Source organism: Furipterus horrens, unplaced genomic scaffold (assembly GCF_987537825.1).
Source record: "Furipterus horrens unplaced genomic scaffold, mFurHor1.1.pri manual_scaffold_5, whole genome shotgun sequence".
In the NCBI taxonomy this organism is placed as follows: Eukaryota; Metazoa; Chordata; class Mammalia; order Chiroptera; family Furipteridae; genus Furipterus; species Furipterus horrens.
Window position 1 is genome coordinate 54856448 of NW_028327175.1, and position 14165 is coordinate 54870612.

The following is a 14165-nucleotide window of genomic DNA, read 5'->3' on the forward strand; positions in this document are numbered from 1 at the left end:
TTTTTCCTTTATATAAATGGAATCATTTAGAACTCTTATTTCTGACTTCCATAGCAGACCATTATATTTGTGAAATTCGTTCAAATAGTTGGATGTAGCTCTTCGTGTGCATTACAGTATAGTGTTCCAAACATATTAGGACATCCTATCCATCTTACTGCTGATGAATACGTGGGCATTTTGTCTAATATAAATAATGATGCTAGAAATATTTTGGCATATGCATTCTCAGGCCCTTATAGATCTATTTTTGTTGTATTTCTTAGAACAAAACCATTCATACATAATATATCCTATGGCTTTCCTTATCCCCTATTGCATAATGAATGAATCTACTACTAAGCTTAAGACTTTTAAACAATAACAACAAAAATGTTTTATTTGCTCATGGTTCTGGAGTTTGGGCAGTTTTTGTTTGTTTGTTTGTTGCTAGTACTGCATCCTTATGTAGCTGCATCTAATGGGTTGGTAGGGCTTCGGGTTAGCTGGGATAAGGGGATGACATGCTTACCTCTCCATATACTGTGTTCACAGAACTTTTTTTTTCATGTAACCACTTCATTTGATTTCCCAAGTTGTATAAATAAATATCTTACATGTTGCCCAGAGTTCTCAATAATACAAAAGGTTGGAGTTGCCAGACCTTTTAAAACTTAGGTCCAGAACTAACACTGCATAACTTTTACCACAATTTATTGGTAAAAATCATTTCATAGGATTAGCCCAGACTGACGAAATTCAGACTCCACAAAAGCATGGACACTGAGAGGTGAGATTCATCAGAGGCCATCTATGTAACAGACTCTGCATCTACCTTAATATTTTTTATGGAGATTGCTCTGCGATATTCTGTTCCTACACTGTGCCTGCTGGATATTGAAAATAAAGTTTTGCTAGATTTATAAAAGAAGCTAGAAAGTATCCTCTCTTTTCTATTTCCTGGAACTGTAAATTAATTTTTTTAAGATGTATAAAAATTCACCAGTGAAGCTATAAGAGATGGAGTTTTCTTTGTGGATTTTAAATAAAATATTCAATTTGTGGGTTATATATTGATATGTGTATGCAAAAATTTTAAAATTAATTCCATTCAATACACGTTATGACATTCATGCATCAATTTTTACGATTTTTCTTTTTTAAATTTCAATGGAAGTGTAGCACTCTTCCTTTATCATTTCTGATATTGGTGATTATATTTTGTTCTTAATAATTCTAAGATTTTAGTTCTATTAGTCACTTCAAAAAAACAATTTGTTTCCTCTTTTATAATTTTTTTCTAAATTTATTGATTTTGGCTCTATATTACTTGTCTTCACTTTCTTTAAAGTTGATTCACTGTTTTTTTAATAGCTTTGTGAAATAGAAATTTAGTTGACCAATTTGAAACTTTTTCTCTTTTTCTAATAAGTGCATTAGGATTTGTATTTTACTGTAAACATTGATTTAGTCCTCTATTTTTTATTCTTTAATTATCAATAAACAGATATTATCTTTAAACTTCATTTTGATGATTATCGGTATTACATTATTTGAGTACATTTATTTGGCTTTCCTAGTTATTGTTCTCATTGACTCCTAGCTAAATTATATTGAGTTCAAAAACACATATGAGCTATTTTAAACCCTTAAGGACTTTTGAGATTTTACCTAATGCCCAGTGTATGGTTTTTTTATATATATATTGTAAATGTTCTAAGTATACTTGAAAAACTGTGAGTTCTCCCAATTTTGGGTATAGTATTCTATTCATGCTCATTAGTCACATTTGTCCTTATCTTCAATGTCCTTCCTGTTTGTGTCCTTAGCAGAATGAGAAAAGTAAGTTAAAGCTGCCCATTATCTTAATGATTTATCTATTTCTTCCTTGCTGTTTTTGAATTTTTGCTTTCTGTATTTTCAAGGTGGTACTGGATGTGTACATAAATAGGATATATTCCTGATGACATTAACCCTTTATCATGAAATATTGCTCTTTATTTCTAATGAAGTTTCTTGTTTTATATCCTTTAACCTGATAATATAACTAACTTCATTAGATTTCTTTCTGTGATTGCTGTAATTTTTTCCCTTCTTTTTAGTTTCAAACTATTTAACTAGTTTTTTATTTAGAAAATCTGGTTAATATCTAGAAAGCTGTTCTTTATTCTGTCTCTCTTTTTTCCCATTGTTTGGTGAAGGGAATAAATTTCTAAGAAGAGGCTCAGTAGAGAATTTTTAAGCGGTCTTAATATTCAAGTTTTTATTTGGATTAGATACCTCCAGGGAAAAATAACCCTAAATATTAGGCTTATTTTTCTGGATTTTCCTCTTCTTTTAAAGATTGGCTACACATTTCTTTGCTGCTTTGTTAGCTTTCTAGTATCTTTAAGTAAATATTTTAAAAATATTGTAGAGATCTACTTATTCTCACAGGGGAGTATTTCCAAACTATTTAGGAAACTACCTTAAATGAATGTTATTGTTATCCTTGTAAATATTATACCATTTCCTAACTGGGAATCTAATGCTATATTAAAATATGTTTGATTCTCCTTCTGCCAGGCACTCTATCAGATACCGTCCCAACCCAAACTGTTTTTAATACTTCAAACACAGTTGTTTAATACCAAGGTATTCTTTAAAAAATATGGTAAGAACACTTAAAATGAAACTTAAAAAATGTTTAAGTGCACAGTACAGTATTTTAATTATAGGCACAATGTTGAATAACAGATCTCTAAAACTTACTCATCTAAAACCAAGATATTGTCTTAGGTATTTAGACAGATATCAGAAGGGTTATCTCTGTTACTATAAGAGAAGATTTAATTTTTCTCCCCTGTATGGCTTTTAAATCACAAATAGTACCCAGTGAGGTGAAAAACATCCATTTAAGTATTTTAAATTATATTCCCAGAGTTTACTCTTCTAATTTAAATCCCAAATTACCATGTTTTAATATGTATTTAAACTTCATGAAGAGGGAGCCATGACAGATGTTCAAAATAACTATAACAAAAACTTATAAACTCAATTCAAAATATTATGCCAACATGATGTGCTGAAGGGATGATCAGGGGGACAGAAGATGATATTTGCATAATGTGTTATTTTCCCAATGTCAGGACAATATCTGACTGCCACTGCTATACTGGTACTTTAAAGTAAGTGAATGTAATGGGAAAGCATACACTCCTAAAACAATGATTGGTTATAATGAAAGAGAAGTGCACTGGGTTTCCAGAACACCCAGATAAGTGGAAACAGTTTCTCTAAAGTGAAGTGAATTGTAATTATGGAGAAATAAAATGAGTTACCCTAATGGCAGACACAAATTTGTGATTGCCAAAATAATTAAAAAAAAAAAATCACATATGATTATTATTAGTAGATCAGTATTAATATGTTTAATCTTAAGCATATTAATGTCTGGTAAATTTAATGTTAAATTGTATACGTTTTGCCCATGAAGGAAGATGTTTGTGCTTAAACTTTTAAAAATTCATATACACATTTTCTACAAGGAGCTAAAAGTTCTTTAATACACATAAGCCAAATATCTAATATTATTCTGCCAAGTATATTAATAGCTTGGAAGCAACTGTACTATTTTCCAGATAAAGGGAAGTGATTTGTGGACCTCTTTGTAAGTCTATGAGTGTGGTTAAAATAAAGAGATATTCTCAGAAATGTAAAATGTCTGTATGTATTTTTTTCTTTTTCTTTTTCTCTTTTGCTAAACTCTGTTCCAAACAGCCTTACTAACAAATAAATAAAATAGCAACTGAAAATAAATTATAAAAATGTACTAATCTTTTCTATTTGCATCTACATAGTAACCATTTTAAAATAAGCATGACCATTCTCAAAAACGTGACTATAAATATGGGTGTCGGATCTCATGTTCTAGAACAACTAATTTTAAGCTTTGTATTTATTTCTTCTGAATTATATAAAAATTCATTACAATATCATTTGTTGAAATCTGAAAGGTTGTTTCTTTCTCTCTCTCTTTCTCACACCCCAACCCCAGTTGATCTATTTCATTTCCTTTAGATCAAAGGAGTAAGAATTATAAGAAGAGACACTTAAAATATGGTTTCTAAGTCAACGTTATAACTAAAACTGTTTTTCTTGATTATTATCTAAAAACCAGGTACAGATATATTTCTAGCTTCCGGCTCTATAGCTTCTTTTATGGGACTCTAGTCTGGTATTTGCCATCACTGAAGATGGCTTCTGTGAAAATGGGGATATCTCTTTTACATTAGGTGTCTCCCTTAAAAAAATTTTCTCTAAGTTCTTCAAGTAAGTTTGGTGAATCCTGCATGAGAGAAAAGTATTTTTTATGCTAACAATGCCTCTCTGGAGTTTTGTAAATACAGAACTACTTAAGATTGATATGTCATTTTGTGTTGGATAGTAAGTTCTGCTGCCTATGTAAAATTTAAAAAGTCTTGATACCAAATTAATGCATTTTTTAATTCATAATTGGAATGTGTTAAATTATGTTCTCAATTCTCAGAACAATGATTGTCACATGAGTAAATTTATGTGGTGCCATCTTCTGTTTCATTATAATTTTTGCCATAAGAAGAAAGTAGTAGAATTTTAATGTCTCATACATTCTGTAAATTACAGGATTCTGCTATACAGATTTGACCTTTTCAATGATCTGTGATTTGATTGGCTACTCAGAACATTTTCCCTTGTTTGCTGTTCCACTAATCTGTAGGGAAGACATAGAGTAGACAGCCAATTAAAGTGTAGAATGTTGAAAAGGTCAAAACAGTAGAATATGTTATCTCTATCTCTACTAGGAATATATCAGATACTAATCAGTTGTTGTAGTTGTTGTACAAGGACAAGGAGAAGTATGATTGCAGGGGGGAAAAGAACAAAAAACAATCACTCTAAATTTCAGAAGACAATTACCAAAGCCAAGTTTTTCTAAATAACTCAGTTCTTTCAAAATTTAAAAACAAAAGCATATTTCAAAACAAACAAAAAAAAAATGATGCTTAGATATTTATTTTGACAATTACATCAATCTATCTGAAAACTGTTGAAGTGTCTGTACCTATATATCTGAATAGATGTAAAGAAAACACCAGTTTCAAGCACTTCATATTTTTTTATTAATGCTATATAACTTTTTATTTTGTGTTTCATTGGTTTCAACTCTCATTATAGTCTAATCTTTACTAAGAAAACTATAAGTAATACTATAAGTATAAGTAAAATCATATATTTTAAAAATTCAGTCATTTTCTCTTTTCAGAATTTTTCCATTGCCAGAATACTAAACTTTAAAAGGATATGTAACTGTAAAAAAAAAAATATATATATATATATCAGTGGATTGAGCATCGGCCTGCGAGCTAAGTGTTGCTGGTTCGATCTTCCAGTCAGGGCACATCAGAGAAGGAAAACTCTGACTCCAAAAAACCTCCGCTGCCTTGCGGCATACCTCTTCAGGGGAAAGGCTAAGGGAGTAAACCCCGACAGAAAATCCGGAGCCGGAGTCCCTAAGGCGGTTTGACGTTGTAGTCAACACCGGCAACTCCTGCGGCGCACCTGAAGCCAAGCTGTATTGACTCCGTCTTTCCCTTGGACCCTTCAGCTGCGAAGAGAGTGGGGGTCTGCTGCATGGGCAACAGCAGACCCTCCATATCACCCTGCCCAGGCTCTGTAGCTTCAGCTTCACTGGAGAGGACACTCCAGCGTCATCGCAAGATGTCGATTCAACACGGGAGGAGACAGATACCGTGTCACTCCCGAGTCGGACTGCACAGCCATTCTCGGCGGTGCAGATAGACTCTTAAGAAGCTACACCATCGTCTCTCGAGACGGACAGCTGCCGACGATATATACACTTACACACACACACACACATGTAAATGCCTATCTTTGGGATAAAAACACTGATTGTTGGTTTGCTATATTATTACAGCATTGCATTACAGGTGGATTTCTGTTAACTATCTCATGATTTTAATTATACTAATGTCCCAAGGAATAAACTTATTTTAAGTTGATAATTATGATCCAAACTTATATATCTCATAATAAATCAACTATCATATAGAGATTCTATTCCCCAACATTAATTTAATCTTGCTTATTTATTATCTTTATTCCAATTTTGTTTCTCTTTTTAGTCAATTTGTTTGGACTGTTTACATTTATTCTACTCATTATTCTAGAGTACATTAGAGAGAAACTAATATCACCTGGTGTTGAACAAGTTAGATCAGAATTTGGTAGTGATGGCCTTACTGAGAAAAAACTTACTATCTGTTCCAGCCAGATAAACATTCAGAGAGAAAACATTAATCTCATAAACTTTTCATTCCTTCTAGCCTTTTTTATGGATATCATTTAAATATTTTAGAACTAAGATATTTACAGTATATTTATTTTTGATGAGTCTACTCCTGAGTCTTACAATCTATGTTTTGCTAATTTTTCTTTATGATACAATAAAAGGATCTTGGTATGATTTTTCTAATACCACATTTGCACATGTCAGAAAATTGTGTTTATTTTAAAATTTTATTGTATTTTTTTCATTGCCATTTAGCCCCCTCATACTCCCTTCTCCCCAGCAGTCACCACACTGTTGTCCATGTTCATGAGTCCTTTTTCCTTTTTGCATGATTCTTTCACCTCTTAACATCCCCCACCAAAGCTGTCATACTGCTCTCTCTGAGTTTGTCACTATTCGCTTGTGTATTTAATTATATAAATTTCATTGTCAAATCTTGGAGATGTGTGTTTCAAAACAAAAGTTATTTTTTATCTCCAGAGCAATAGTGGGATAATCAAATTATTAAGTTTAAAACACGAGAGTTTGAAGTTAAGTTTCTCTGCATACATTTATATTACTAAAGGATAAGACTAAAGATTTAGAGTAAGGATAATACCAGTCAATAAATAAAAGTATATTCTGCCATTACCTACATTGATAAGGTATTATCAGATGTAAAATATTGGGTTTTAGAGAGAATATTGTAAAATGGAGCTGAATAGGAAAAATTCAGTGGAAATACATTGTGAATTAAATATATGAGGATTGACAGATTAAATGAAAAAGTCAAAAAATGAGTTATGGAGGGCAAAAATAAACTAGAACACATAAAGGTGAGAAATAGTAAGCCAACAATTAATAAAGGGTAGTAAAGAAGAGGGAGAAATGGCGTGGGAAAACTAGTTTTTTTTTAAGTATATTTTATTGATTATATTGTTACAATAGTTCCAATTTTTGCCCCTTTGCTCCCCTCCACCGAGCACCACCCCTCCCCCAGCAATCCCCCCTCAAGTCCATGTCCATGGGTCATACATACAAGCTCTCCCACTTCACTTTTTCATATATTCTTCTTCTTCTTCTTTTAATAAACAAATGATTAATTATTTTAACAATTAAAAACAGCAATCCCTCCCTCTCAGACTTAAGACCCTTTATAATCTTATAAAGGACAATGGGCAAAGGTCTTGAGCTCCTCTAGCTGCTTCAAACTGGACATGGTCATCGTCCTACCTACTCTTGGGTCCAGAAATCCCTAATAAGAGTGGGGGTGTGGAAGGGAGGGTGGCCTTCCCACATGGGGAAGGATTGTGCAGAGTCCAGGTCAGTTGGCTGTCCCTGGACAACGGCATGCTTGGTTTAACAGGCTGGCATTCTTGTTGTATTCTGGGGGCAACAGATTTGGCAACAGGGTTAAAAGACATCATTCAATCCATAACCACTAGATGACAAAAGGCAGGGATTAATTTTTCAATATCCCACATTAGGGAAAGAAAGGGCTTCTTTGGAGGAAGGTGTGCTAGGCACATCTCACCTGTCCAAAACCCTTTTGCCCATTATACTTAGTTTGGGCCGAGGGAAACAGTTTAGGTTTCCCCCCTCTCAGACCTCTGGGCCCTTTCTGTCCAAGTCATTAGGATAGAAAAGAGAAACCAGTTTTAAAGTGAAGCCCACAGACCAACCCATTCTTCACCAACCCAGCCACTTAGTTCAGCCAAACCACTGAGTCTCAGGAGGCAGTGCTGCAGACAGGATTAAGTGAGGCCTATATGTACAGACAATCACTCAGGTAATGAGATTATAGGCTTATGCCCTTTGAAAAGAGAAAACACATGTTAATTTATGTAACATAACCCACAAACAAGTCTCTAAATCTGTAAGACTGTCTTATTGGAAAGACATCCAGTTGCAAGGCATTTGACATTCTTCTTCCCTGTAAATTAAACATCTTTGATGATACCACAAACATAGTTTAATTTTCAAATGAAAACAAATTTTAAATGAAAAGAAACTTTACTTGGTGGGGGGGGCAATGGGGGAAAAATGGGACAACTGTAATTGAAAAACCAAAAATAAAAAGAAAAATAAAAAGAAACTTTAAAGACGGTTAGCTGCACTACTTTATAGTCTGCCAATGATCATTGTGATTTTCTTTGGATAACAATTTTTCTCCCTAAGATTACCCCTCTTGTCATTAAAGGAACTGCATTAAGTCCATTTTTAATTTATCCTGTTCATTTGCATAAACACAAAAAGAGCAGCAAATGATCACTTATGATCTTTAGTTCTGCTTTGCTGGAACTTACGCAAGGAACATTTAGGGTGACCTTCAGTCTGCCCTTCAGGGCACAGAAGCTGAGCCACATACCTGGCATTCAGCTTTGCCTGTACACACCTGTCTTTTCCAAATCCTTCTGGTTTTCCATTGTGCCTTAAGGTCCCTTCTAGCCATCTTTCAGGAAAACAACCTTCGTTCCTTCCCTGGAAAGATTGCTGTGGACCGCGCAACCAACCACGGTACCAGGCCTAAGGCCTTTTATCTCGTGGGCTTTTATTACCTTTGAACGAAAGTCATTCCCAATTCCTCAGGACTTTTTGGTAACAACCAGAGCCCAAGCATGTCTCCTTTAGGCATGACATTCCAGTCAACGTCTTGGTAAAAAAAAAACCTCTATTAACAACTGGTGTTATTAGTTTTATGGAAAGAAACATGTCATTACTTACTTCTTTAGAATGCCAAACTCTGGAGGAATCAGATAGGGAGAAAAATATATAGTGTGAAGGAAAATCCTTGTCCCTCTAATATTCACCTAACTGGCATTTCCAATATTTATATTTTCATTTTTCCGGCACTAAAAATTTTTTTGTTTGTTTTTCCATTACAGTTGTCCCACCTCCTTTTCCCCTCTTGCATCCCTGCACCCTGCCACCCCTTCTCCCACATTTAGTCCCCACCCAGTTGTCCATGTCCATGGGTCATTTATACATGTTCTCTGACTAGACCCTTCCTCTTCTTACCCCCTTCTCTCCCTTCCACCTCCCCCCTTGTTACTGTTAGTCTACTCCTTGTTTACATACCTCTGGTTCAATTTTGCTCATTCGTTTGTGTTGTTCATTAGTTTCCTGTAATAGGTGACAGCATAAGGTATTTTTCTTTTGTTGCCTGGCTTATTTCGCTAAGCATAAGTCTCTCTAGTTCAATCCCATGTTATTGCAAATGGTAGAAGTTCTTTCTTTCTTTCTGCTACATAGTCCATTCAGCTACCCTATGTCTTTTGATTGGAGCATTTAATCCATTTACATTTAAGGTTATTACCGATAAGTACTTATTCATTGTCACTTTCCCCCTTTGTACTCATGTTCTTCTCTGTCTCTGTCTGTTTCTTCATCTTCTTAAAGCAGACCCTTTAGCATCTCTTGCAATGCTGGTTTGGTGGAGATGTATTCTTTTAGCCTTCTTTTGTCTTGGAAACTCCTTATTTCACCTTTCATTTTGAATGAGAGCCTTGCTGGATAGAGTATTCTTAGTTGTAGGCCTTTGTTTTTCATTGCTTGGATTATTTTTTGCCATTCCCTTCTGGCTTGTATTGTGTCTGTTGAGAAATCTGATGATAGCCTTATTGGAACTCCCTTGTATGTTATTAGCTGTATCTCTCTTGCTGCTTTTAGGATTCTCTCTTTGTCTTTGAATGTTGCCATTTTAATTATGATGTGTCTTGAAGTGCGCCTGTTGGGGTTCATCTTCATTGGGACTCTCTGTGCTTCCTGGACTTGTGTGGCTCTTTCTCTCCTCTGTTAGGAAAGTTTTCTGTCATTAGTTTTTGAAAGGGGTTTTCTATCATTTGCTCTTCTTCTTCTCCTTCTGGAATTCCTATGATAAGGATATTATTATGTTTCATGTTGTCCTGCAGCTGTCTTAGAGCCTCTTCAGTCTTGTTCAGTCTTTTTTCATTTTGTTGCACTGTCTGTGAGTTTTTGTCTACATTGTCCTCCAGCTCGCTGATCCGATCTTCTGCTTCCTCTAGCCTGCTTTTAATTCCTTCTACTGTGTTCTTCAATGCAGAGATTGTATTCTTCATTTTCTCCTGGCTCTTATTGATAGCTTCTATGTCTTTTTTCATGCTGATGTAATTCTCAGTAAGTTTCTTGTAGTTTTTCTGGAGTTCTTTGTAGTTTCCGCTGAGCTCATTGAGCTTCTCCATAATCCATATTTTGAATTCCATATCTGATAGTTTGTTCCCCTCTATTTCACTTAGCACTCTTTCTGGGGATTCTCTTTCCTTTTGATGGGGGCTGTTTCTCTGTCTCCCCATTTTTGTGACTCCTATTGTTTGTTGGTGCTTCTTAGAATGATCTGCATTTCCTGGATCTGCCTCTGGTGGCGTCAGATCATGTACCAGTTTGGCCCTAGGCAGCCTGTTGAAGACTTCCAGGCATCTACTGCCCTTGTCTGTCTTCTTTAGTTTTTAATCTATTGAATCTGTGATTAGCCGTCAGGCTTAAGGACCGTGGGTGTGGCAGCTTAATTCTTGTAGGCAGGGCTTTTGCTTCCCCTCAGGCTGATGCCACTTGGAGGGGAATGGTCTGCCTGCAGTACTGGGGATGAGTCAGCACTGGGACCTGGTCGGCTGCTCCCCCAGTTCTCCCCTCAAAGCCACCACGCCAAACTCTCCCCAAGTGTCTCCAGTCCTCTCTGTCTTCCTTTTGCTTGAGACGAGGGTAAGTGGGGCCAAAATATTTTCATATGTGATCAACTTAAGAGCTCTTTTTCTCCCTTTGTTTCTCTCTGGCTAGCAAGAAACCCTGTGGCTTTTCACTTTACACAGCTGCATACTATTTTACTTTCTACTCTGTTGCTGTAGGCTGGGGAGCCCAGCTGGGGGTTTAGACCCTGCCCTTCTCAGGAGGAACCCACAGCTGCTGAGCTGTTTCTCAGTCCCTTCAGCTGTCACCCGTGTGAGTCCAGCTAGCTCATCTGCGTCTCCGCACTCCCTACCAGTCAGGTTGTGATGTAGCAGCTTTTTCTGTCTCTTCACGGTTATAAGACTTCTCTCCAGCTAGTGTTCAGTTGGTTATTCCAGATGATTTCTTCAAAATTAAATTGTAAATCCAGACTGGTCCTGGGAGGAGGTTAGTGTAGCTTCCACTTACTCCTCCACCATCTTTGATCTGTATCACCCAAGAAACTAGTTTTATGCTATATTTGTATGTCAAACAGGAAGTTTGGCATCCATTATGGAAACAATCAGGATGAGGGATATGATGTGCTTATTGGTGAACAACACCTATTATGTGGTTAGTTTTATATTATTGATATGAACTAAACATGATCTTAAGTAGTCTGGCAAAGGTAAGGTCGGAGATTCAGTAGCATGTAAACTAATGCAAAACAAGTTAGTTGAAATTGGTGATGGAAAAAATACACAAATTGAAGAAGATCAAAAATAGATTCATAAGAAAGAATGGCCAAAAAATGAGACAGAAACAACAGAAGTGGTAAATTTTGCATAGGGGTGATGTCGTACTATGTTTAGAAACATGAGGATTAAAAGAAAAATATATACCTAGAAAACGTTTATTTGATATAAAATATATATATATTTGTATATGCATACATAGTGTTCTTTTACTTTTTAATAGGTTGTGTTCAATACACAAATGAGAAAAATATTTTTAAAATTAGATGGAAAAATCAAACAGAAAAGAGACCCAAATAACCAAGAACACAGCAGAAGGGGGTCTTTAGCAACAAGTCTTTCAAATTTGCTGGGAGTTAGAAAAACAACTGTATTATGCAGATGGTAAAAAAGAACAGAGCAGCCCTGACTGGGTGGCTCAGTTGATTGGAGCATCATCCTATCCACCAAAAGTTGTGGGTTCAATCCCTGGTAAAAGCACATACTTAAGATGCCTGTTCTATCTCCTGTCAGGGCATGTACAGGAGGCAACCACTCTCTCTCGCTCACTCTCTCTCTCTTTCTCCTTCCATCTCTAAAATAAATAAATATATCCTCAGGTGAGGATTAAAATAATAATAATAATAATAATACCGGAAACTGCAGGCCAGTATATCTGCAGGAATCATTTGCAATTCCATTGCAGGTTGGGATCCTAAATGAAAACCTAGAAATGTTCTAGAATCAAAGTTGGCAAGTACTAAATATGTCAATTAAAACTGAAACATTTCAAATGGAAGTTAATTGAAGGTTGTCCTTCACACCTCCCTTCTTCACTCTCTCCTGCAGAATAGCTGACAGCCTAGTGTACAGTTCAAGGTATTAAAACCAGACCACCTTCCTTAAAAATGTTGAACAAACTACATGTAAGAGTGTTTACAGGTCATATGTTTTGTTCTTTGTTTTTCTTTTTGCTTTACCTGAACTAGGAATTTACTGACAGAAGTAAATAATTTGTCTCTGGCCACATCATGTTCTTGTTAGATCAATATTTAGATGAATTAATTGTAGTAATTTTTCTGTCTGAGTACAACTACTGCCTATGCTAGGTGAAGGATATATTTTTTTAACTTTATTTTTATTGTTGACACTATTGCAGATGTCCCCCTTTTCTGTTTTAACATGCTTCTCTCACTATGGCATTGGGGGAGCCTACCAAATCAATATAAAATCTGTCAGGTAAAATAACAAGTCATTTAAAATAAAGACATAAAGCTGGGATTGAGAAATCGGATAAGTCGAAATTGAAGAAGACAGAAACACAAGAGAAAAATCCATGGCCTTCAAAAGAAGCAATTGAACAGGAGAAGCAAGTAGGCAAATGATAAAGAAACATATGCTGTATATTCCAAAAGCACTGCCTTCTAACTTCACTTCTTTTAGCTGTTTATTATGTAAAATGCAAAGAGATTGGCTCATTTAGGTGGTGCACTGCCCCTTTTCACATCAAAACTTCTGACAATGAAAGTTGCACTGGCCTCTCCCATCAGCCTGTCCAGTTGGCAGGGAAGGAAAAGCACTTGTTGCTGGGGATGGAAGCTGGGTGAGGCAACAGTGAAATCTAGAGTAAAAACCAAGCTGGTCCAAGGTAACCTGCAGGCCATAAAATGTGGTTTAATCAGAGTGCCTTCTTTTTTCTGGTCAAATGATTTTAATTTTCAGAACGCACAATTTTTAAATATGCAAATAAAATTGTTTTTTAAACATGAAAAAAAATAATTTAAAAGTAACCATTGAAAAGGTAAAGTATTATTGCCAAAATGAGAAACTGAATACAAATGATAAATAATAAAGTGAAAAATAACTTTCCAAATATCCAGAAAAATGGCAGGAAATATAAAGAAAGTATACGAGACATAATGGATTGATCTTGTACTTATACAATAAAATCTGCTTAAAAATTGTTGCATTATGTGAAAGCAGATAAAACAAAAGAGAGTAATTATTTTAAAAATAATATAATCATAGAGTTATAGAAAAAAAATCATCAGAGTTTAATAGAGCATTCCTGGTCTCTATAGGGGGAAAAATGACATTCTATACAATAATGTGAAACTTTAAAGTACCAAAAATAAAAAATATGCATACTAAAAATTTTCAAGGACTAAGAGAGAAAGTTTATCAACAAAGAAATGAGTATTAGATTAGCTATGCACTCATCAGACCACTGATCATAACAGCAAAGAATCAATGGCTTTAAATTATCACATGAAAAATAAATGTATTTAGTATTCTCTACCTACAATCAAATGTAAGAGGAGAATGAATTAAAATTTTTGTTATTTTGCTTTCATTTTGGTTTGTCCAAACTCTAGCTGTTTTTAGATAACATTCTCTTGTGTTGTTGTGTATAGAAAATCTCTTTATTGGACAGAAATTAATATTGATGAAGAAAAATCCTTTGTCTTATTTTGTAGTGC

The 14165-nt window shown here is 35.0% G+C and overlaps 1 protein-coding gene across 1 annotated transcript; it reads left to right on the plus strand.

The window, feature by feature from the left end:
• The first annotated feature begins 11496 nt into the window (after positions 1-11496).
• LOC150008649 (thymosin beta-4-like) lies at positions 11497-13070 on the plus strand. The gene is made up of 2 exons (XM_090278989.1): positions 11497-11510; positions 12953-13070. The coding sequence occupies exons 1-2, from the start codon at positions 11497-11499 to the stop codon at positions 13068-13070; spliced, it is 132 nt and encodes a 43-aa protein (XP_090135115.1).
• Positions 13071-14165: the final 1095 nt, after the last annotated feature.